The sequence below is a fragment of the Pleurodeles waltl genome, chromosome 9 (genome assembly GCF_031143425.1).
Source record: "Pleurodeles waltl isolate 20211129_DDA chromosome 9, aPleWal1.hap1.20221129, whole genome shotgun sequence".
Classification (NCBI taxonomy): Eukaryota; Metazoa; Chordata; class Amphibia; order Caudata; family Salamandridae; genus Pleurodeles; species Pleurodeles waltl.
Window position 1 is genome coordinate 207,488,159 of NC_090448.1, and position 24,635 is coordinate 207,512,793.

At 45.7% G+C, this 24,635-nt stretch overlaps 1 protein-coding gene across 4 annotated transcripts in view; it reads left to right on the plus strand.

The window, feature by feature from the left end:
* The window catches only part of FAM3D (FAM3 metabolism regulating signaling molecule D), a 337,775-nt gene that overhangs the window by 241,023 nt on the left and 72,117 nt on the right, over positions 1 to 24,635 (plus strand). For all 4 annotated transcript variants that reach the window (XM_069206542.1, XM_069206545.1, XM_069206544.1 and 1 more), the window contains one exon: positions 1,431 to 1,454. In XM_069206542.1, coding sequence (XP_069062643.1) covers positions 1,431 to 1,454 — 24 coding nt within the window. The remainder of the gene's footprint in view (positions 1 to 1,430; positions 1,455 to 24,635) is intronic.

A 24,635-nucleotide genomic window follows, 5' to 3' on the forward strand; every position in this document is an offset into this window, starting at 1 on the left:
TGGCCACCAAAACCAATGTTCCTACTTGTTCCTAATTGAAAGTTATCACTCAATAAATGTAATAAGTTAACCCAATGTTATCCTATGGGAGAGGCAGGCATGCAGTACCAACAATCAAAGTTAAGACTTTTTCACTCTCAGGACATGTAAAAGGTAAAAGTGCATGTCCAAAATTGTAAATACAAGACACTCTGCCCTATGGCCTGTTTATGGCACACTCTAGACGTAAATATCAGTAAGGAAGGGTTATGCCTCGCAAAAGGTTTATTTTGTCTTGTTGAAATGACAGTTTAAAACTGCACACACAGACTGCAATGCCAGGTCTGAGACATGTTTAAAAGGGCTAAATAAGTGCTTGGCACAATTGGTACTGCAGGCCCACTAGTAGTATTTAATTTACAGGCCCTGAGTACAAGTAGTACCCCTTTACTAGGGATGTACAAGTAAATTAAATGTGCCAATTGGGTGTAAGCCAATGACTCCATGTTTAAAGGCAAGAGCACACACACTTTAGTACTGATTAGCAGTGGTAAAATGCACAGTGTCCTAAGGTCAACATAAACGTGATCAGCAAAAATGGAGGAGTATGACAAACAGTTGGGGGAAAGACCACCCAAAGTCTGACAGGTCTAACACATTCAGTTCCCATGGTTAAGTGGTGGTATGTTTTCGTTTTTCTTTTCATTTTTGAGGCATATGCTTGTAATAAAAAATATATATTGCAACTGCCTGCCGAGACCAGACCTATTGTATTTTCCAGGGCCCACTATACTCATGATGACATGTTTTAGCTAAGTGACAATATAATACAACATAAAGTTCTGGATATCAATTCAGACATTGATAGGAAGGAGTAATAAAGAGTAATATATTAAGTTAAGGGCAGTTTGTGAACTTTTTTCCTAGAACTATAAAGAAATGAAGCAGAAGAGAATTCCTTAGCCAAAGAATACTGTTACCAATGTTACGATTTGGAGCTTCTTTCTTCCAAGGTAGAAAATGTATAGAAAATCTCAAGACCTCGAGAGAGATTATAAAGGTCTAACTATGTAAAAATATTTGTATGGAAAAAAATATTATTGGGTATACATATTGATAATAAAATGGAAATGTAGCAACCTCTGAAAAAAACCTCTGCATAAGTCAAATCTTGCTGGTTTAAGAGAGACATATTATATTGGAATAATGTTCAACACATATGAGTAAAAATGCTTTACTGTAATTATCTGAGTGGAGTAAAATGAAAATGCTTGTCCGCATGAGTAATTAATTTCTCGCAATAGATTTCCTTTGTTATTTTAATTTAAGTATTTAAAATGGATGTAAAATCCTATTTCTTTCCTAAATTTGTACAGTTTTCTATAGTGCCAGTTTTGAAATTATAAAAAAATGCAGCTCCTATTTAACAAATGTTGTTTTTATCCACCTAGATTTTGCACCAAAAGAAATTGCTGGTGAGTATAGAATTTATAATAACATTTATTCACCTATTTTGGATTATACTGAAGTGACTCGTGTAATATGACTAGGGAATCCCACACACATCAATAATGTTGTCATGTTTAGTAAGCATCAAATCTTTAATGAAAGAATACTCCCAGCTTTTTCGATTATTGATGCAAATGGAAGTGCAAGGTTTTTTCAGGGTGAACAATTGCATTCGACACACAAAGGAGGGTAGGTTGCAAATAGGGTGGGTGAAAGCTTCTGCTCTGCTGGCAGAGTTATGTAGTTTTGTTCACTCCACACTCCGCTTGGAGAGCTGAGTTCCAGCAAAACTCCACCAACCGCCACAAGTTTTTTCTTGTGCGCGGCCCTCCAACATTAAGTTGGCGATTGAGAATTTGCATCCCTGGCATGATATTCGAGCAGTAGAATGCCTCCCAGCTAGATTTCTCAGCAGGTTGCGAAGATTCACTGTGAAAATCGACTTGACTGGCAGAAAAAAGTAGTACCAGCTGGTGCGCCACATGGTGCCATTTGTGCTGATTTTACAGTGCTCCTGGCACTAAAAATCAGCATGAGCAGGACAGCGTGCCACCCACTTGTGGAACTCTGTGAAAACGTGCTGACTTTTTACAAAACTCTGCAAAATTCCTCAGAGTGAAACTATTAGAAATGGGGTTTCTGGTTGGCTATGGTATGCACCTAAGCCAGGCAAAACTCACCCACTCTAGTCAGGGCAAGGGAGTTACACTTCCAAGATGACCCCTGCTCACCCCCTTGGTAGCTTGGCACGAGCAGTCAGGCCTATCCCATGGACAATGTGTAAAGCGTTTGCACAACGCATACAACACACGTGACACACTATCCCCACCACAAAGGTAACACAACACCAAGTTCTATAAAAATAATCTGTATTGAACACAACATTATTAGACCAAACACAACATGTTAGTAATACCCTGCTACTCAAGCAGTTGTCAGAACGTTACACAATACTGTTACCTTGCAGAAACCAGCAGTAGTCACATATAACACATAAGTTACTTATTATTCTGCAACACAATCAGTAGTTAGGAAACATTACTACACAATACGCTTATCATGACAGTATCATAAGTGCCCATACTAAGAACATTAGAAAAAATATGGCAAGTTATGAAAACATATTAGCACATCATGCCTATAAAAGGAACATTGGCAAATATATGGCACATCATAAAGAAAACATGTTAACAAACAAGTCCCAGTGTGCCCCTACATGGAACATCCGAAAAGAATATGTCTATAAAAGTACCTTTTTTTAATGATGAGGGCACATTCAGGGCCACAATGTAACTGGGGCCCCTTGTGCTCCTCTGTGCTAAATGGGGGCCGATTTTATGATGGGGAAGGGGGCGGCGCACACCCCCTAAAGTTTTTCCATTGGGGCCCTTCCTATGGCCTGTGCTCAAATCCAGGTGCCTGTAGATTCTGTGGGCCTCCTCCCGGGCATGACTGGCCCACCCGGGGGGGGGGGTCACCTCCCGGCAACAAAGGTTCGAGCAGTGCGGGGGGCCTCTGATGAGGCTTCCTCCCACCCGCGACCTCTGGCAACAGCAATAGGGGCCTGGTGGGGCAGGGAGCATCCAAATAGGCTTCCTTCCCTGCCAGTCTTGGGGAGCAGAAATGAGGGCCCGGTGGGGTGGGGAGCCTCGGATGAGGCCTCCTTCCCGCCCTTCTCCACAAAGGGCTGACTCGCCCACACCCAACCTGGTGCGCGAGTCAGCTGCAGCCCGCCCAGGCCACAGCGGTGAACAGGCACCAAAGTGGATGGCTGCTATGCCCCGGGGGTGCTCCTTGGAGCATGCTTCGCCCCGGGGGGCACGCTAGGAGCACACACACGCCTGATCTCACTCTATGGTGCCCCCGAGCGCACCCGGGCAGCGCGTCTCTGATGCGCTCAGACCATTAGATCCCCCGGTCGCGGTGGTGATTTCCAACACAGCAACACGCTTACGAAGGGCTTGGGGGAAACAATAAAAGTGTTCCATGAGGCGCTATTGATTTAAAAGACAAGGCGCTCTCGGGGCACTTCAGGACCAGCAAATAAGGCATTCTCCAGGCACGGTAACCATCCCATAAGCAAGGTGAAGGCAGGGCTCCTCATGCGCTGTAAACTAGCAGTTGCAAGTGTCAGGGGCCACAGCACCCAGCCCCTGGATACACAACAAAATGGATCACAGGTCGGCAGGGCCCACCAACAAGCCAGCACAAGATTTATGCAGACAGTTGGCAGTTCCTCCTAGAGACCCAGCAGGTCACAGGTCAGCACAGCAGCAGCAGTCCAAGTCAGTTCCTGGTGAGTCCCTCCAGCAGCATTCTGTGTCCAGTTACAAGCAGGTTTAAGTCCCAAAGTGTTACCAAATTGTGGGGGAAAATCCCCTTTACGTATAATCTGTTTTGCAGTGGGTTAACAAAGAAGAGGAGAGGAGGTTCCAACCAGTTATAAGTGGTTCTGGGAGTGCCCCCTCTCTCCTCCAACAAAGGCTCCAAATACTAGTTGGGGGTCAACAACCCTTTTGTGTGAGGCCAGGACACAGCCTTTATAGACGCATGTGTGCCCCGCCTGCCCCTTCTCTCAACCCAGGAAGACCATTCAAAATGCAGATGCACCTCTGTGACACCTCCACCCTCCCTGTGTACAGGCCATCTGAAAAGTATGCACAAAGCTCAACTGTCACTCTGCCCAGACATGGATTGGAGTCAAGCTGCCAAACATCAGAGTCCTAAGCACAGAGAAATGCTCACTTTCTAGAAGTGGCATTTCTGTAATGATTATAAAAAATCCACCTACACCAGTATGCAGCATTTCTCACTACCATTACAACCATACCAAACATGCCTTCGCTACCCATCACAAATCAGACAATACCCCCTAAACATAAGGCAGGGCATTGCCAATGCAATCCTTTGAGAGGGCAGCACTCACAGCAGCGAGAAACCGAATAGGCTGTTTGTCACTACCAGGACAGGCCACACAACCAGGCACATGTCCTGCCTTCTACATATATAGCACCCAGCCCATAGGGCTATCTAGGGCCTGCCTTAGGGGTGACTCACATGTAGTAAAAGGGGAGTTCTGGGCCTGGCAAGTAAATTTAGATGCCAGGTCCCTGTGGCAGTAAACTGGCACATAGGCCCTACGCTAGCAGGTGTGAGACAAGTTTGAAAGACTACATCTGTGAGTGGCATAAGCAGTGCTGCAGGCCCACTTGTAGCATTTAATTTACAGGCCTTGGGTATAGAGATACCACTATACAAGGGACTTACAGGTAAACTAAATATACCAATTAGGTATAAGCCAATCATACCAACTTTAGAAGGGGGAGCACCTGCACTTTAGCACTGATCAGCAGTGGTAAAGTGCTCAGAGTCCTAGAGCCAACAGCAACAGGTCATACAAAGGAGGAAGGAGGCATAAAGTCAGGGGATGAACCCACAAAAAGGGCCAGGTCCAATAGAAACTCTGCAAGTTCTGCCTAGGGATAGTCACAAATATCACTTCCAATCTCTTTTGGTAGCATTTCTAGACAGAGACCCACCTTATACAAATCATTTCTGACCCTTCTTCTCATAGGGACTGTCCATCCCAAGCTGCCAGAAGGGGCTACCTGCAGAAGGGTACTGAAGGAACCCAAACCAATCATGGACTGTAGGAGGCTGGCCTGGTGTACCTATGGTACTTACACCTTATACCAGGTATCCCTTATTAGTGTAGTGTAGTCAGTGTTTAGAAGTCAGGCTTTCTAGAGGTGGCTGTGTGTGTGAAAGTAGCCTCTTTCTAGCATGGTTACCCCCATTTTTGGCCTGTTTGTCAGTGTGTTTGACTGCGTCACTGGGATCCTGCTAACCAGGACCCCCGTGCTTATGCTCTCTCCCCTTTAAATTTGGTTGGTGGATACTGCTAACACAGTATTACACTCACAAGTGGCATACTGGTGCCCCCTTGTAAGTTCCTCGTATATAGTACCTAGGTACCCAGGACATTGGGGTTCCAGGGGATACCTATGGGTTGCAGCATTACTTTTGCCACCTTAAAGAGCCTATGCAAATGTTTCTACATGACTGCCATTGCAGCCTGTGTGAAATGTTGCATGCACCATTTCACAGCCATTTACACTGCACCAGGTCATCTATAAGTTACCCATATACCAGGCCTTTCAACCCTGAAAGGTGGGTGTAGAGTACATATGTGTGAGGGCACCCCTGCACTAGCAGAAGTGCCCCCACGTCATCCAGGACTATTTTCCAGGACTTTGTTTCACACATTCACTGGACATAGGTCAATACCTATGTCCAGCTTCACAATGTTAACTCCAAATATGGCCATGTAAGGTGTCTAACATCTTGGAATTATACCCTAATGCTGATTCTAACATTGGTTGTATAATTCCATGCACTCTGGGGGCTCCAGAGTGCACCCCCAGTACTGATGTACCAGCCTCCTGAGGTTTTCCGGCAGCCTGAGTTGCTGGCACCTCACTGACGGGTTTCTGCCCTCCTGTTGCTCAAGCAGCTCGAGTCCAGGAAGTTACATCCTCTCCATTTGGAAATAAGTGTTACAGGCATGGAGGGCTAGCCTCCCAGAGCTTCTGGAAATGCTTTGAAGGGCACAGATGGTGCCCTCCGTGCATAATACAGTCTACATCAGTTCAGGAACCCCCAGTCTCTGCTCTGGGATGAAAATGGACAAGGGAAAGGGGAGTGACCACTCCCCTGTCCTTCACCACCCCACAGGTGGCACCCAGAGCTCCTCCAGCGTGTCCCTGGGTTTTGCCATCTTGGATTCCAAGGTGGTGGGGCCCTCTGCCAGCAGGTGATGTCAGAGCTCTCCCCTGATAGATGCTTACCTGTGTAGCTGACCAATCCCCCTTTCAGGGCTATTTAGGGTTTCTCCTCTGGGTGTTTCCTCAGATTCGGATTGCAAGACTCCGGCAGGAATTCTCTGCATCCTTTACTTCACCTTCTACCGACGAAACTGCATCTGGACCCTCCAGGAACTCTACAAACTGCAACAAAGAAGCAAAGGTGACTTCTGCAACATTGTATCTTCAGCTCCTGCCAGCAGGTGCAACTGTTTCCAGGTCATGCATCCTCCGTGGATTTCCTGTCTTCAGCCTTCACCAGAAGAACAAAGGAATCTCCCTTGAAGTGAAGGAGTCACTTACCTGCTTCACTCTGCAGCGACCACCAGTGGTATGGGTCCCAACTCCTGATGAAGTGTGTGGATCCAGCAACAAGGGTGGTGGACTGACATGGTCCCAATGGTCTTAAGGTCCAGCTGTCCAACTTTGGTGGAGGTAAGAGCTTGCCTCTCCAGACAAGAGAGTTCGCCCATGCACCGCGTGTTTTGCAGTTGCCAAGGTTTGTGTGTAACTTTCCACAAAGTTATTCAGGCACAGTACAGCTCTGGCCCCCAGCACGCCTTCCTTGCGATGCACAGCTTCCTGAGTGGTTCTCTGGCAATGTGGGATCCCTTTGTATCATGCTGCGAGGGCCTCCATTTGCACCTTCATTGTCCCCGTGCTGTGGAACTCCTGTGTGTGCTGCTTGGTCTTCTGAGGACTCTCTGAGTTGCTGAGAGCCCCCTTTGTCTCCCCCTCCTGGGTAGAGGCCACCAAGTCCCTCCTGGTCCCGGTCAGCACCATTTTCCGCCAACCGCAAGCTTTGCTTGTGCCAAGGCTTGTTGACGGAATCCAACGATGCCAGCCAGACTGCTGTCATCCATCTGGCGAGGGACATTATCTTCACCAACCAGGAACCCGCATCCATCTTCTTGGGTGCAGAACTGACTGTTCTTCTTCACCCGTTGTTCTTTTGCACCTTCTTCCGGGTTAGCAGGGTCTCATGTTTTTCATGGACACTCAGTGCTTCTTGGACTCAATCCCCTTCTTTCACAGGTCTTCAGGTCCAGAAATCCATCATTGGTGTCTTGCAGTCTCTTCTGGTTCTTGCATAATCTTCTATCATGTGTTCTTGTGTGTTCTAGGAAAGTTACTGTGATTTACTCCTGCTTTCCTGGGCTCTGGGGTGGGTTCTATCACTTTCCTTTGGTGTTTTCTTACACTCCCAGCACCCCTATACACAATACACTTGCCTAGGTGGGAAACCGACATTTGCATTCCACTATTTTAGTATATGGTTTGTGTTCCCCCTAGGCCCATTGCTGTCAGAGTCACCAGATCCTCGGGGTCTGCGCACGTTTCCAACATGTCCACCACAAGACAGCTCCAATACTCTGATTAGAATGTCACAGAGACTAAGAGAGTCCAAGTGGGGAAAAGGGGATTAGATAGGGAACAGCTGGGAAGGAGACCTGTAGGAAACAAAAGGTTAAACACAGAGTATCAAGATTATGTCACATTAAACTTTTACTAGACTATGATTCTAAGCATTGTCATACTGTAACTATGGATAACTTAAGCATGGACTAAATAACTAGGCCTCAAGACGTCTGGTTACCTGGGAAGAAATTAAGAATGATTAATACAACTTCTCAATGAATCTCTTAATGAAATGTTACACATTGACTAGAAACATAAGCACCCTCTAGAATTATGCCTTCAGAATCAAACATAGTCTTTTTGCATGAGGACAAGGAAATAATCTGAACGTTTTCTGGAACACCATAGGAGTTGTATTAAGGGGGTTATTATGCACATATAATGTAACATCTAGAATTCTAACACTTAGGGGGTCATTCTGACCCTGGCGGTCCGAGACCGCCAGGGCTAGTATGACTGAAAGCACCGCCAACAGGCTGGCGGTGCTTATTTCCCCTTTCTGACCGCAGCAGCAGCGCTGCCCTGGGGATTATGACCCCCTTACCCCCAGCCTGTTTCTGGCGGTTTTCACCGCCAGGAAGAGGCTGGCGGTAAGGGGTGTCCAGGGGCCCCTGGACAGTGGCATGGGCAGTGCAGGGGCCCCCTAACAGGGCCCCGGCCAGCTTTTCACTGTCTGCCTAGCAGACTGTGAAAAGCGCGACGGGTGCAACTGCACCCGTCGCACGGCCGCAACACCGCCGCCTCCATTCGGAGCCGGCTTCTGTGTTGCGGCCTCATTCCCGCTGGGCCGGCGGGCGCAAACTTGGTTTGCGTCCGCCGGCCCAGCGGGAATGGCGGAATGGGGGCTGCGTGAGTGCGGCCGCATCGGCGGCCGCGTGGCGGTTTCTGCCTGGCGGGCGGCGGTAGCCGCCCGCCAAGGTCGGAATGACCCCCTAAGTTTTTTAAATGCAGAAACATGAATTGCGCACACTGCAAGCGATCTGAAACATCAAGTTTAATTGCGGGAAATGAATCGCGCATTATGCCGATTCCAACGTCACCTTGTAAGTGCCACGAAATGGTTGTGCAACAATGAATATCATGAGTTCAGCACAAGAAATGAATCGCGCGTCTTGCCAATTTGAATGCCACCATGTAAATGCCATGAAATGGTAGCGCACAATGAATATCATGAGTTAAGCTCAAGAAAAGAATTGCTCATTTTGCCGATTCGAATGCCACCATGTAAATGCCATGAAATGGTAGCGTACAATGAATTTCATGAGTTTAGCTCAAGAAATGAATCGCGCGTCTTGCTGATTCGAATGCTACCATGTAATGCCATGAAATGGTAGCGTACTTATGAATATCAAGAGTTACACACAAGAAATTAATTGTGAATCTTGCTAATTCGAATGCCACCATGTGAATGCCAAGAAATGGTAGCGCAACAATGAATATCATGAGTTCAGCACAAGAAATGAATTGCGCGTCTTGCCGATTTGAATGCCACCATGTAAATGCTATGAAATGGTAGCGCACAATGAATATCATGAGTTAAGCACTAGAAATGAATCGCGCGTCTTGCCGATTCGAATGCCACCCTATAAATGCCATGAAATGGTAGCGTACAATGAATATCATGAGTTAAGCACAAGAAATGAATCGCGCTTCTTGCCGATTCGAATGCCACCATGTAAATGTCATGAAATGGTAGCGTACAATGAATACAAGAAATGAATCGCGCGTCATGCCAATTCGAATGCCACCATGTAAATGCCATGAAATGGTAGCGTACAATGAATATCAAGACTTACACACAAGAAATGAATCACACGTCTTGCTGATTCGAATGCCACCATGTGAATGCCAAGAAATGGTAGCGCACACTGAATATCAAGAGTTACACTCAAGAAATGAATCACGCGTCTTGCCAATTCGGGTATCAACATGCAAATGCCAGAAAAAACCAAGCACACATTCACATGCACAAGATAAAATCTTTCATCATGAAAATTAGGCCCAAGAACGCGAACATCTTCGAGAACAGGATCGGGGGCTCAACCCGACCTCCGTCTTACCGCCCTGATCAAGGATCACCAACACAATGAAGGGCATGGCCTGGAAGATCAAAGTAGGCCTCCGGAACAGGAGCTCAGGAAGTTGCATCTGCTCTGCACCGGGACCTCTGAATAGTGAGCACTTGGAGCTGGGCTGGCTCCCTTATATAGAGTCTTGGCCCAGCCCACAAACCACACCCAGTCATGCTGCAGAGGAAGCTTCTAGAAGGCCCTGGAAAATTTTCAGTCTTGGCCTGCCAGCTTCACCTTTCAAGGGCCTAGGAACTGGATAGGGCACCGCTTGGCAGGGCAGGAATCCCAGCAGAGAATCCAGGTGCTGGCAGGGCAAGTCTCTGATGGCCCTGAGATTTCAACAATAGGAGAGAAGTTCAGTTTCAAGCCCTTGGAGATTTCTTCACACGCAGGAATGCACAACAACGTCTAGTCTTTTCCCCCTTTCACTGGCAGAAGCAGCAACTGCAGGATAGCTCCACAAAGCACAGTCACAGGCAGGGCAGCACTTCTCCTCAGCTCTTCAACTCTTCTTCTTGGTAGAGGTTCCTCTTGATTTCCAGAAGTGATCTAATTTCCAGGGGTGCTGGTGCCCTGCTTACACCCATTTCTGCCTTTAAATTAGGCCTACCTCAAAGAGAAGTCTCTGTTGTTTTCGAGATCCTGCCTTGCCCAGGCCAGGCCCCAGACACACACCAGGGAGTTGGAGATGACATTGTGTGAGGGCAGGCACAGCCCTTTCAGGTGTAAGTGACCACTCCTCCCCTCCCATCAGCCCAGATGGCTCATCAGGAAATGCAGGCTACACCCCAGCTCCCTTTGTGTCACTGTCTAGAGGAGAGGTGCAAACAGCCTAACTGTCAAACAAGCAGAGTCCCGGAATGGTTTACGCAAGAAAATGCCTACTTTCTAAAAGTGGCATTTTCTAACACACAATCCAAAAACCAACTTCACTAAAAGATGTATTTTTAGATTGTGAGCTCAAAGACCCCAAACTCCACATGTCTATCTGCTCTCAAAGGGAATCTACACTTTAATCATATTTAAAGGCAGCCCCCATGTTAACCTATGAGAAAGATAGGCCTTGCAACAGTGAAATCCAAATTTGGCAGTATTTTACTGTCAGGACATATAAAACACATTAGTATATGTCCTACCTTAAACATACACTGCACCCTGCCCATCGGGCTTCCTAGGGCCTACCTTAGGGGTGTCTTACATGTAAGAAAAGGGAAGGTTTAGGCCTGGCAAGTAAGTGCCCTTGCCAAGTCAAATTGGCAGTTTGAAACTGCACACACAGACACTACAGTGGCAGGTCTGAGCAATGTTAACAGGGCTACTAATGTGGGTGGGACAACCAGTGCTGCAGGCCCACTAGTGGCATTTGATTTATAGGCCCTGGGCACCTCTAGTGCACTGTGCTAGGGGCTTACCAGTAAATCAAATATGCCAATCATGGAAGCCAATTACATACACATTTTATTTAGGAGCACTTGCACTTTAGCACTGGATAGCAGTGGTAAAGTGCCCAGAGTAACAAAAACAGCAAACACAGAGTCCATCCAGCATTCATCAACAACCTGGGAAACAGAGGCAAAAGGTTAGGGGAGACCATGCCAAGGATGTTAAGTCTAACAGGGGCACCTCTGCTAGTGCTGTGGTGCCCTCACAAACAGGTATGTTGCACCCTGCCCTCTGGTATAGAAGGCCTGCCATAGGGGTTACTTATAGGTGACCTGGTGAAGTGAAAAATGGCAGTGAAAGGGTGCTTGCACCTTCTCATGCAGGTTGCACTGATAGTCCTGTAGAAGCCTTTGTATGGGCTCCCTATGGGTGGCACAATATATGCTGCATCCCATATGGATCCCCTGGAACCCCAACACCCAGGGTACCTAGGTAACATATAATAGGGACTTATAATGGGGCGCCAGTGTGCCAATTGTGGGTGAAATACAGAGTTTTTGGAGAGAGAGCATAATTACTGAGGTCCTGGTTAGCAGTACCCCAGTGAACACAGTCAAGCACACTGATATCAGCAGAAAAAGGGGGTAACCATGCCAAGAAAGAGGGACTTGTTAGGCTTTGTCAGTAGGGCATAACTTGGAGCCTGTAGCACAGCGAGCAAGTGGCCCGTCAAGGCATACCTGTAGGAGGCTGGCCTGGTTTGTAGTGGGTACCTTGGGTACTTACACCTTATACCAGTCCCAGTCCCAGTTATCCCTTATTAGTGAAGTAGTAGTGTTCTATCAGTTTAGGCTGATAGAGGTAGCTATAGCAGAGCAGCTTAGGCTGAACTAGGAGACATTCAAGGCTCATGCAATACCACTTATAGTTACACAGTACTTATACACAAGTAAAGACAATACTAAGGGGGTTATTCTAACTTTGGAGGAGGTGTTAATCCATCCCAAAAGTGACGGAAAAGTGACGGATTTACCACCAGCCGTATTACGAGTCCATTATATCCTATGGAACTCGTAATACGGCTGGTGGTATATCCGTCACTTTACCGTCACTTTTGGGACAGATTAACACTCCTCCAAAGTTAGAATAACCCCCAAAGTGTTACCAAAAATAAATGTAGCTTATTTGGGTGACAGAGTACCAAAAATATCTTAGAGGCAATACTCCTTCTGGAGATAAGTATTATACACAGTATATATATTAGACACCAAAATAAGGCAAGTAATTAGACATAGGATAGTGCAAACAATAGGAAATGCTATAGAATGCAATGGGAGAAAATAGGTATAGGGGCAACACAAACTATATACCAAGAAAGTGGAATGAGAATCACAAATTCCCTCCTAGACAAGTGTAGTGTGTGCAGACTCGCTGGGAGAGTAAGAATACAGTAAAGGTAAGTAAATTACCCCACCCCCAGAGCGCGGAAAAGCAGGAGTGAAGCACTGCAAGTTTCCTTAGGACACACTACACCTCGTGATATGGATTATTGCAATAACCAACCAAGTCTGCAAACAACAACTGCTGGATTCCTGGACCTGAAGACCTGCAAAAGAAAGGGACCAAGTCCAGAAGTCGAAAGAAGTTCTTGGAAGGACAGGAGCCCCTGCCAACCCAGAAGAGGGTGCAAAAGAAGAGTCCCCATTTCGACGAAGACTGCAGTAATGCACCCTAGGAAGATGCCAGTGGGTTCCTGTGTGATGCAAAAGATGTCCCATGACGTGAAGATGGATGAAGACAGGATTTGATGTTGGAAGTCACTAACAAGCCTTGGTTACGACAAATGTGAGTTTTGTGTCAAAATGGTGCTGGCTGGACCTAGGAGGGACCTGGGGGCCTCAACTCTGTGTGAGGAGGAATAGGGGGCACTCAGCACTTTAGAGAGCCCTCAGGATGCCAGACGGCACCCACGGGAGTCCCAGGGACAAAGGAGGTGCAAAACGCGGTTGGTGCAGCACTACAAAGAAGGGTCCCACACCACCGGAGGTCAACTCAGTGAGTTGAGCATCGTAGGATAGAGTGCGGGGGACCTGGGCCAGGCTGTGCACAAAAGAATTTTGCAAATAGTGCACAGAGGCTTCAGAAGAAGATGTGGTGCACAGGGCTACTGTCGCTCTCAAGGAAGGCAAGACCTTACCTCCTCCAAATTGCATCCGCAGGACTTCTGGACAGTCTGTGTTGATGGGGTCCACCCTCTGTGTTTTTAGGAGCATGCTCGTCGCAGTGAGAGGAGTCCAGGAGTACCAGTCATCGACTTGGAAGGTGTCTGCGTAAGCAGGGGAGTCACTTTGTCACCACACAGGAGATTTCTTTGGTCCTTCTGGCGCAGGGTGAAGACAGGGAGTCCTCAGAGCATGCACACCATGGAAACTGTTGCAGTTGCTGGCTGGAGCTGAAGTTGCAGAAAAAAATCATCCCTTGTGGATACTTTGTTGCTGTTACAGCGGTTCCTGAAGCAGGCTGCGGTTGATCCGAGTTCAGAGGATGAAGTAGTAGTTGCAGAGGATACCTGCTGGAAACTTGCAAGTAGAATCTGAAGAGAACCCACCGGAGAGACCCTAAATAGCCATGAGAGGGGGATTGGCTACCTTATTAGGTAATGGCCTATCAGGAGGGGTCTCTGACATCACCTGCTGGCACTGACCACTCAGAGACCTCCAGAGTGCCCCCACACCTTGCAATGCAAGATGGCTGAAGTCTGGGACACACTGGAGGAGCTCTGGGCATCACCCCTAGGGTGGTGAAGGACAGGGGAATGGTCACTTCCCTGTCCTTTTTCCAGTTTCGCACCTGAGCAGGGGACAAGGGGTCCCTGAACCAGTGCAGACTGGCTTATGCTAGGAGGGCACCATCTGTGGCCTTCCAAGCATTTCCAGAGGCTGGGGGAGGCTACCCCTCCCCAGCCTGTTACACCTATTTCCAAAGGGAGAGGGTGTAACACCCTGTTTTCAGAGGAAATGCTTTGTTCTGCGTTCCTGGGACTGAGCTGCTCAGACCCAGGAGGGCAGAACCCTGTCTGTGAGTTGGCAGCAGCTGTAGCCTCAGAGAGCTGGTTTAGCAGTACTGGGGGTCCATGGTGGAACCCCCAGCATGCATGGAATTGGCTCCCCAATACCAGATTTGGAATAGAGGGGACAATTCCATGATCTTAGACACTTTACATGGCCATATTCAGAGTTACCATTGTGAAGCTACATATAGGTATTGACTTATATGTAGTACACGCGTGTAATGGTGTCCCAGCACTCACAGAGTCCTGGGAAATGGCCCTGAACTATGTGGGGGCACCTTTGCTAGTGCAAGGGTGCCCTCACACTTAGTAACGTTGCACCTAACCTTCAGCAAGTGAAGGTTAGACATTTAGGTGACTTATAAGTTACTTAAGTGCAGTGAAAATGGCTGTGAAATAATGTGTGCATTACTTCACACAGGCTGCAGTGGCAGTCCTGTGAAACGGTTTGACTGAGCTCCTTATGGGTGGCAAAAGAAATGCTGCAGCCCATAACGATCTCCTGGAAACCCAATGCCTTGAGTATCTAGGTACCATATACTAGGGACTTATAAGGGGGGTCCAGTGTGCCAATTGAAATTGGTAAATGAAGTCACTAGCCTACAGTGACAAATTTAAAAGCAGAGAGAGCATAAGCATTGAGGTTCTGATTAGCAGCGCCTCAGTGACACAGTCAAGCACTGTACAGACACACACATTAGGCCATAAACTATGAGCACTGGGGTCCTGACCAGCAGGATCCCAGTGTGACAGGCAAAAACATACTGACATACAGGTAAAATTGGGGGTAACATGCCAAGAAAGATGATACTTTCCTACAATACCCTTATCCATGTATGGTTTTACATCAAACACACAAAAGAGAGAAATGCTTAAAAATGGTCTAAATCTTTTGACTTCTAGGGACCCTAATTTAATTATTATCGGAATCCAGGGACCTCCACTGAATCATTACGAGGACCCCAACCTGAGGAATCTCAATAATTTGAACCACAAAACAATACACCAAAATACAGAAACAAATATTAATCAAACAAATACACAAATAATGACAAATTTCCGTAAATTCTCAAACAAATACAAAAAATTGAATATTCATTTGGAAGGTTGGAGCTCTTGATAATTGAAGTGAGGCTTCACATCGCCTATACTGTATTCTGTATGATGCACTTGCACTGGTCCTACTGACCAGTCTGCAGATACCAACTTAATTTTTAGCTTCCAATTTCCTTACATTTACAGAATCGAAAAAACATATACATATACACTTTAATAATGTGTTAATATTATTAATTTTCCAAGCAGTCTTGCACCCCCTGAGTAGGCAAAGGCAGCTTCCAGGGGTCCCCGGACCACAGGTTAAAAACCACTAGTCTAAACCACTTGCCAATCACTCTGGGTAGCATTCCAATCCACTGCCCTACTTTAGGCAGATACCTGCCTTAATCAAATCAGTACTGACCCTGCTCTTTATAGGAACAGTCCATCCCATACTGCCAGGCAAGACCCCTCTACATGGGAACACATGCAACCCAAGACCAGTCTCAGTCTTCAGTGAGGTGGGTCTCAGTATGATATTGTTCAGTCAAATCCCTTTTTTCCATTAAGTTCAACTGCGGCAAACCAGAACTATTTAATTTTCAGGTTGTTCCTGAAATGTATGTAGTTCAGTTCTAATAAGATGCTTCCACATCACTGATATGGGGTCAAAACCCTTTTGAATGAAAGTGACTACTAGACAAAACATCTTGTTGCTAGTGATCACTAATTTATCCAGGAGGATTAGGAAAACTAGGATGGACTGGCAGATGGTGGTGGATTGATGCTCATGATCATTAGTAACATATGGATTTTAGGATCTCAGGAATTCTTTTACTGTAAACAGGCAGGTAACTTGAGTTTGCTATTAGTTATCAATCTAGTTAAGCCTAGGGGAGTGTAGTCAGCATTAGAATGGTACATGAGGTCATGGTCCAGAGCAGTGGTTCCCAACCTTTTGACTTCTGTGGACCCCCATTTCATCTTTACTGGAACCTGGGGATCCCCACTGAATTGTTATTGGAATCCGGGGACCCCTCCACTGAGTCATTACTGAAAGCTGGGGACTTAATCTGCTCATATTTTTTAATTTTTTAAGCAGTCTCGGACCCCTGTGAAGGCTTTGCTGACCCCCAAGGGTCCCTGGACCAAAGGTTGGGAACCACTGGTCCAGAGCGTTGGAAGATGTTGGAAATCAGTGGTGTTTGGGAAGCTTCTTGTGGGATTCTGCACTAGACTACATGGTAGTTTTGAAGGAATGAACAGAGGGGCTTATTTACAATCCCCCGTGTGCTGCTGGAACATCACTTTTAGAGATAGTGTGGTGGATCACACTGCAGGGCCATATCTACAAGGCCATGTAAAGTCACCAAGAGTGTTTTTTAATGGCCTTGTAAATATGGACTGAGGCACGGCTTCACAAGTTGATGTGTTGCCTTACCCTGCAAGAGGGATATGTGCCATGTGCGCCATGGTGGGTGTTCCCACATAACACTCATAGCATTTGACACATTCCTAGATTTTAGAGATTTTGTAAACATGGGAATGCTTCAAAAGCCTACGCTTCCCCAGGGGAGGCATAAGGGAGGTGCAAGTAGAAAGAATACCTTTATTTCTCCACATTTTTCCTTTCTCTCTGTGTGCTGCATTCTACAGCACACAGATAAAAAGGAAAACACCACTTGTGATTGTTTTTGTGCAGGAAGGTGTCTCATACTGCATAAAAACAATCATCCCTACAACGCAAACACCCTTGCATGGTGGTGCAAGGGTGCCTGAACTGGATCTTGGCAGCCCATTGTGCACCAGCACAGAGGAAAAGGACAGGAATGCACTGTATCTGATAGATACAGTACATGCCTGCTCTTTTTTTTGATGAAGGGCGGTGCAGCACGAATCCTTGCTGTGCAGCCCTGTGCCAATACCTCATTAATGAGGGCCCGAGTGTGAACTTTTGAGATTGACAGTTGAGAAAGGACATGGACCAGGGGAGTTGGACTTTGAGAATCTTTATATTTAAGTGAGATAAGCACACTTGTCGACAGAGTTGAAGGCAAATTATGTCATTTACAAAACAAATTCTTCATTGTCTTTGGAAAGTGGGTTTTGCCAGCTCTTTGCAGCAGTAGTAAATTGTTGCCACTGATGTAATTATACTCATGGGCCAGCGAGTCGACTGTTGTCGCAAGGCACGTGTCCGCCATAGGAGTCCCTAACCCTGCTTAAGGCTTGATGCCCAAACATCAAGCCTCATGCAGACTCCTGATCTATCAGCCACTTCTTTCTCACCAGCAAAGTAATTTTCTTTGAATCCTGGGCACTGTACCCAGAGCTAATGCCACCTTCACATCCCAGAGCCCACATTCATCCCAGGTTCCTGCTGATTCCAGTGCAGGTTGTCTCTCCTTTCCGGGATGGGACACCCTGTTGGTGGAAATAAGCACATTACTGGAGCTGGTGTGTTAAACTTCACCCTGGCAAACAAGATAAAGTTGGGATCTTCGCAGAGAAAGAATTCCAAACGCCATCCAACTTTGTAGGTGGGAAGTAAATATTTGCCCCCCCTTGGTTTCTATTGTAAAAGCAAAATGAGCTAGGTAGCTACCATCATTCTGAGTAGGTCATCTGAGGTTTCGATTTCAGGCTCATAGTGAGCCGTTGGATTAGGCAGGATGTTGAAGTATATCCTTTCAAGAGGTGTTTTGTGTGAATGCAAGCATTTTGTTGTGCGAAGTGCCTTCACTACAAATGGCGCCATTCATTCCGATGAGCAAAGTGAAGGGAGTTAGCGGGCTCCCTGAAATAAGGAGCGCCGCAGAAACATTGTAAAGTGATATCCCACTGCAGATCTCACCTTTTTCAAGCAGGCAAAGATAGCAGGTGGAATACTGTGGAAGTATATGCAGAAGTCAGCAGGGTGGTCCAACTTCCTAATAACATTCCCGAAAAATGCATGATTTCTATCATTTCTATCATTTCGTTCCCATTGGAACTACTGAGCCCACTGATAACAGGAAAACCCTGAGTGGGAACATAAAAGAAATTATTACAGGCCTTAATGCTTTTCAAGACTTGGAAATATTTAAGGCAACATAGTAGGGTGACCTTCGAAGTGAAATGTGCCTTTATTTCTTTCTTCACTGCCACTGAAAATGAAAACGTTAATGGGTTCTAGTCTGTGGCTGTAGGTCAGTAGACATCTGAACGGTGCTAAGTGGCTGTGGTAAACTGAGAGTCGAGTTGTTTTAAGGTGCTGACTTTTGAGCTTGAAGTTTGCTTCTTAATGGTGACCATGACTTTAGGTTGATGTGCGTTTGGATAGGTACAGTTGTATTGCTTTTACATTAGTGTAATGAATTTAAAACTTTAAATCTGCAGATTGATGCGAGCAGTGTTTAGCAGCCGAGGCTTTTATTGTCCTACATTTTCTTTACCTTTGAGGTGCATTTTGAAGCGCCATTAGTCTGTATGGACAACTACCATGCGCATCTACGCAATAGTGCCAGTAGTCTTCGGCTGTCTAAAAAGTTTACTACTGATCAGTGAATGATGCAAAAAGACTCTGGGCTCTTGAATGGAGATGCCATTCAATAAATCTAATTTTGCTCATCTAGTGTTTAATAGTTAGATATTTTCTTCTGGATGTTATTTAATTTGTATTGTTATTTTTTGCTTTTCAGATCTATTTTTGTCCTGGACTAGAATCACTGTACCTCGAATGTTATTCTAACTCCAGAGAAATATAGTGATAGGTGCAGGTATTGCATGTAAGCGTCTGAGAGAAGAATGACAGTACACATAATCTAGCATGTTAAAATTATGTGCTTTTAGATGAGGGTCATTATTTTTCATAAGTTGGTTTCAGGCTTTTGGGTGCAGTATTTCTTGGACAAACAATGCACTCTGATAAAGTAGTGTTTTCTTCGTTTTTTAAAGGTACTATTTATGTTACTTACTGGTAATCTTCATTACCTCGATTAGGGATCCTCCTCGTCCCAGTCCTAACAAATGAGGTATGATCCGCTTTTAATAGAAATAGCACTTAAGTCCAATTTCTTTCTTTCTTAATAAAAATAGCTCCTCCCCCCAACTTCTACTGTTATGTTACCAAGCTGTGCCAAACAATGTGCGACCAGGGAGGGAATAGGGAGGGAAGAGGACTCGGGTGAAGGGGGACCCCAATTCAGGGTAATGAAGATTACCCGTTAAGTAATGGGAACATTCCTCTCTCATGAGCCCCTTCTCATCCCAGTCCTAACATATGAGGAAATGACAAATTGCAAAAAAAAACACCAAGGTGGAACCAAGAGTAGAATGCAAACCAATTTTATTAGAAAATGGGAATAACAATTACTTCATTGCTGGAGACAAAACAGCTGAACCAAAGTCTCAATCCAGATTCTAACAGACAGATAGACAATAGTGAGTAAGGAAAGTATGAGTGACTACCAAGTGTCAGCCAGGAAAGTTTCCAAGAGGGAAACTCCCCCAGCCTTAGTCCAGGAAGTGGAAACTGCCCTGGTGGAACACCCTTGGACATCATCAGGGAGAGGTTCCCCAACAGCAGCATATGCATGGGGAATAGCCTGCCGGACCCACCTACACAGGGTCTTGGTAGAAACCTTCTTCCCTTAGGCACAGAGCCATAAGCAACAAACAAGGATTGTGACATCCTGAAAGCCTTTATGTGCTCCAAATGAATCAGAAGGTCCCTCCTGACATATAGGGTAGATGCAAGAAAAGTGGAGGAGTCAGGAAAAACATGCAGAACAACCTCCTGTGCAAAATGAAAAGAGGAAGGCACCTTAGGAATACATTTAGGGACCACTCAAAGTACCACTTAGTCTGGAAAAAACTTCAGATAGGCGAAAACAGACAGAAGTGCCCTTAATTCACCTAAATGTCTTGCCAAAGTTATGGCCACCAAGAACACCACTGTCGCCGACAAGCAGACCCACTCAGCATCCTTCAAATATTCATAAGGAACAACAGGTAAACCTTGGAGAGCAACCTACAAAACCCTGAAGGAAGCACCTTCCTGATTACAGGCTCTGTAACCTGAAACCCTTAAGCAAACACAATACCAGGGGCGACAAGCCTGAACAGCAGCCCACTGAGCAGAAAGAGTGCTAGGGGTCAAACCTTTCACAAATCCATCACTCAAAAAGTCAAGGACGTTAAAGGAATCAGTGTGGGCTGGATCCTCATGCTGAGCACAGCCCCACTGAGAAAAGACCCCTAGTGTTTCTTATAGAATTTTCAGGATAGATTGCTTATGAGAAGACTAAGGGCCTGATTCTAACTTTGGAGGACGGTGTTAAACCGTCCCAAAAGTGGCGGATATACCACCTACCGTATTACGAGTCCATTATATCCTATGGAACTCGTAATACGGTAGGTGGTATATCCGCCACTTTTGGGACGGTTTAACACCGTCCTCCAAAGTTAGAATCAGGCCCTAAATCTTCAAAGCAACATGGGTAGAGCAACCTAAATGTACCAACCCTACCGTTCAATAGCCAAGCCATCAGACCCAGCTGAGTTACTGTCTGGTGCAACAGCTGTGGAAATTGCAAAGGAGACTGGTTGTGAGGGAAAACAAAAATCAGATCCTTGGCCAGAGACATAAGGAGAGGAAACCATTGACGGCAGGGTCAATAAGGTGCAATGAGGATTACCTGAACCTTTTTTTACCCTGAACCTCCAGAGGACCTTAGGCAGGAGGGGAATTGAAGGAAAAGCATACAGTAACCCCGGCAGCCACAAGACTGAGAAAGCATCCACCACCCAAGCCAAGGAAATGGAAGCTCTGTGTAAACTAAGGACAATGTGCATATCTAGGGGAGGCAAAAAGATTCAGCCAAGGGACTTTGAACTTCTGACACATTTGGTGAAACTGAGGCAGAGCCAAGTGGTAAGTCACTGAGGAAAGCAAGTTCCTGCTGAGTCTGTCCGCCCAGAAATGCATCTCTCCCCTAATGAACTCTGCCCTCAGATGCAGAACATTCTCCTCTGCTCAGGAACCAATCAGGGATGCAACCTGATTGAGGGGTATGCTCCTTGTGCCCCCCAACTGTTCAGGTAAGCCCTTCCACCTTGATGTCAAACCACTACATTCTGGCCCTTCAAATGTTCCTGAATGGCATCCAATGCCTTCATTAGCTCCATGAGTTCCCTCCAGTTCGAGGACTGCTGACTCACCCACTGAGACCAAGGATCCACCCTCTCCAAGTGATTTTAAATCAGCTCCCCGCACTCACATGCTGGCATCTGTTGTCAAGAGAATCAGGGGAGGGAGGGTAAATGGGACACCTTTCAACAGATGTCCCCAAACTAACAACCAGGAAAAATCTTGTTAAATCTGATCAGAGTGAGGAATCATGAACCCAATGACTGAGGATGTGATCCACGATTGACTTTAAATGAAATCTCGCCCAGGGGACCACAGCAGTCGAAGCAGCCAACAGACCTTGCACTTTCAACTAGCATCTTGTAGAACTTAGTGAATGTGTCAACAAGTCCCTCATGGACAACTGGAGAGAACACACTCTGTCGTTTGAAAGGCAGCACCCACTTGAATATCCAAAGGAGCTCCAAAAAACGTCTTCGCCTGTGAAGGAGTAAGGTGTGATTTCAGGAGATTCACCAAAAAGCCGAAGTTGCTCAAGGTCTGAAGCACTAATCCCACATCTTGGCGTGCCTTCAAAATGATAGATCATTCAACAACCAATCATCCAGATAAGGATACAGAACAACACCTTTTAAATATAAGAAAGCAATAAAGGGAGCAAATACCTTTGTGAAGACCCAGGAAGACATAGCTTGGCCAAACAGCAGGACTTGGGCATTGCACCACTTTGTAATCCTTTGCGCTACATTGTGCCTGTGCCAGGCATAATCCATGCAAAGGGGGCGTTCCCCCGTTAGGGGGACCAAAGAAATGAGACAAAGAAATCTAAGCAATTTCCTTGCAACATTTCTTTCGGCACTTTTAACACCTACTCAGAGCAGTCATTATAAGGAGGCTTCCATTGCTTACAATGGGCCTCTGTGTGCTTTGCAGGATTAGTGTCAGGATGTTTGCAAAGCGCTGGACTAGCGTAAAAAATGTAGGCGCTAGTCGCCTAACTACTGCTTTGGTGCAACATATTTTAAGTAAGGTGCACATATGCTGGTGTAAGGGGGTGCTAAGGGGCACAAGAAAAGTGGCACTGCACTGTATGCCACTTTTCATAAATATACCTCTAAGTTTCTACAAAAGTCCAGTTGTGTAAATCGAAAACTAGTAATCTTACTCAAAAGTGTAAGTTTCAACAAAAGTGAAATTTGTCAATAGCACTTTGTAGTAAATTTTGTAGTACAAATGTAGTACTGCAAAACTTACTATAAAGGGCAGTTTGTCAATGAAGCCCCCAGTCTGCTTACCAGAGGATGGCAAATTGCCAACAGGTTTTGTTTTTCAAATATGAGATGACCAAAGTAATATGTGCTGCTATTAAGCAAGGTGAAATATTGGAAAATGAACAGGTGGAGCTGATGGGATAGATAAGAATTTCATTCAGTGGCGTTTGCATTAGCCACTCAATTGCCTGATACTAGCCTGACTAGTAATAGAACAGATGCACTTAAGGAAAAAGAGAGACCATAGTAGGTATTGTCTGATATTGTACCTGACTTTTATTCCTTTACAGACTACTAAGAATGTATGCAGGAGTTGTATCTTGCAGGAGAAAGGTGATGCAGAATAGACAATGGAAGTGAAATGGAACATTTCCAAGCTTTTAACCTTGATGTTTCTTTTAGTCCCCCATGCCTTCTTTGAAATGATAACTTTTACATCAGATGCAGTGAATGAACCAGATCTGCCCTTGAAGATAGCTCTAGTGTGCTTGGAACTTGACACTTTAATTTCTTCAATACTCCTAGTGCAGCCAAAACATCCTGTTTTAGAGACTTTACCCATTCAGGAAAAGCAACAGGTTTGTGGGTGATTTTGAAAAGGATTTAGATAGATTGTTCAGCACCATTTTCGATTTAACTTACGAAAAGGGTGTTTGGGGGAATGGGTGGTGTGAAGCTGCAAGAAAACCTTGGACTGTATGGTGGATGCATTTTCATAAACAATGTCCTTCAAAGCAAACTAAAAAGTAATACATTCCACAAGCATCATAAATAATGTAGGCATGCAATTGGACAATACCTCTTTGCCTTTGAAAACTCTGCTAAGCAGTGTCCTTCACTTCTACCTTCCTGTCAGCTTCTTTTCATTACTTCTCCAGGTTCTGTCTAGTAAATCATCAGTTAAATGTTATCACTAGAAGCCTTCTGGACCCAGGAAAAAGGATTGCAACCCAGATCTCACTCTATCAGGTATTAAACAGTGACCTATCCCCAAAGCAAAACTGATCTGATAGACTCAGGCACTCATTATGACTTCAGCAGATGGAAGTGCCTGTCCGCCGAAGCCGTACGGTCAGAAAACCGCCAGTGCGTTGACCTGACCGTGAGGGCTGTTACGAGTTTCCACATACTGACCCAGCGGGAAACAACCCACAACATTGATGGCATCTCATTATAGAGCCGGTGGCAATGTTGCGGTGTATCGGGTGTCTGCCAAACAGATAGTGAGAAGCGCAACGAAGCTGGCCATGGGAGCACTTGCCAAGTGCATCGGCAGTGCAAGGGCCCCATGAGGCCCCCAATGCACTATCTCTGCCAGCTTTTACATGGAGGTGGAACTGCCATGTAAAAGCTGTCAAAGAGGGGACTCGTAATCTCCAAGGCAGTGCTGCTTGCAGTGCTGCCCTGGCGGATTGAGTCCGCTGGCACCACCAGGCCATTGGCTGGCAAAAAAGTGGCAGTGCTGGCGGTCTGGCTGTGGTGCGTTCGCCACGGTCATAATATGGAGGCCGGACCGCCACTGTGAGCCTGGCAGTCCTAGGACCGCCAGTCTCGTAATGAGGACCTCAGACTCTAAAGCTAATGCTACTGTTATACCACTCTTTTGACCTATGGCCTCATGGACTACAAGTCATAATAATGTCATAAAATGTATATTTATGTAGATGCCAAAATGCCAATACCTCAATTATGATATAGCAGCCAGTGCTGTCTTGTTACAAGAAAATATGTACCATCCACTTGAATTATTGTTCAGATTTAAGGTTTTAAATAAACTATACAAAGGCAATCATTTTGATTCCAAACACCAACTTTCTGAAAATATGAGTTTTTGCTCCTAGCTTTATATGGTAGTTAAATTAACTCCCTTATTCCAAGAAAAGTTTCTCATGTGCCAAAAAT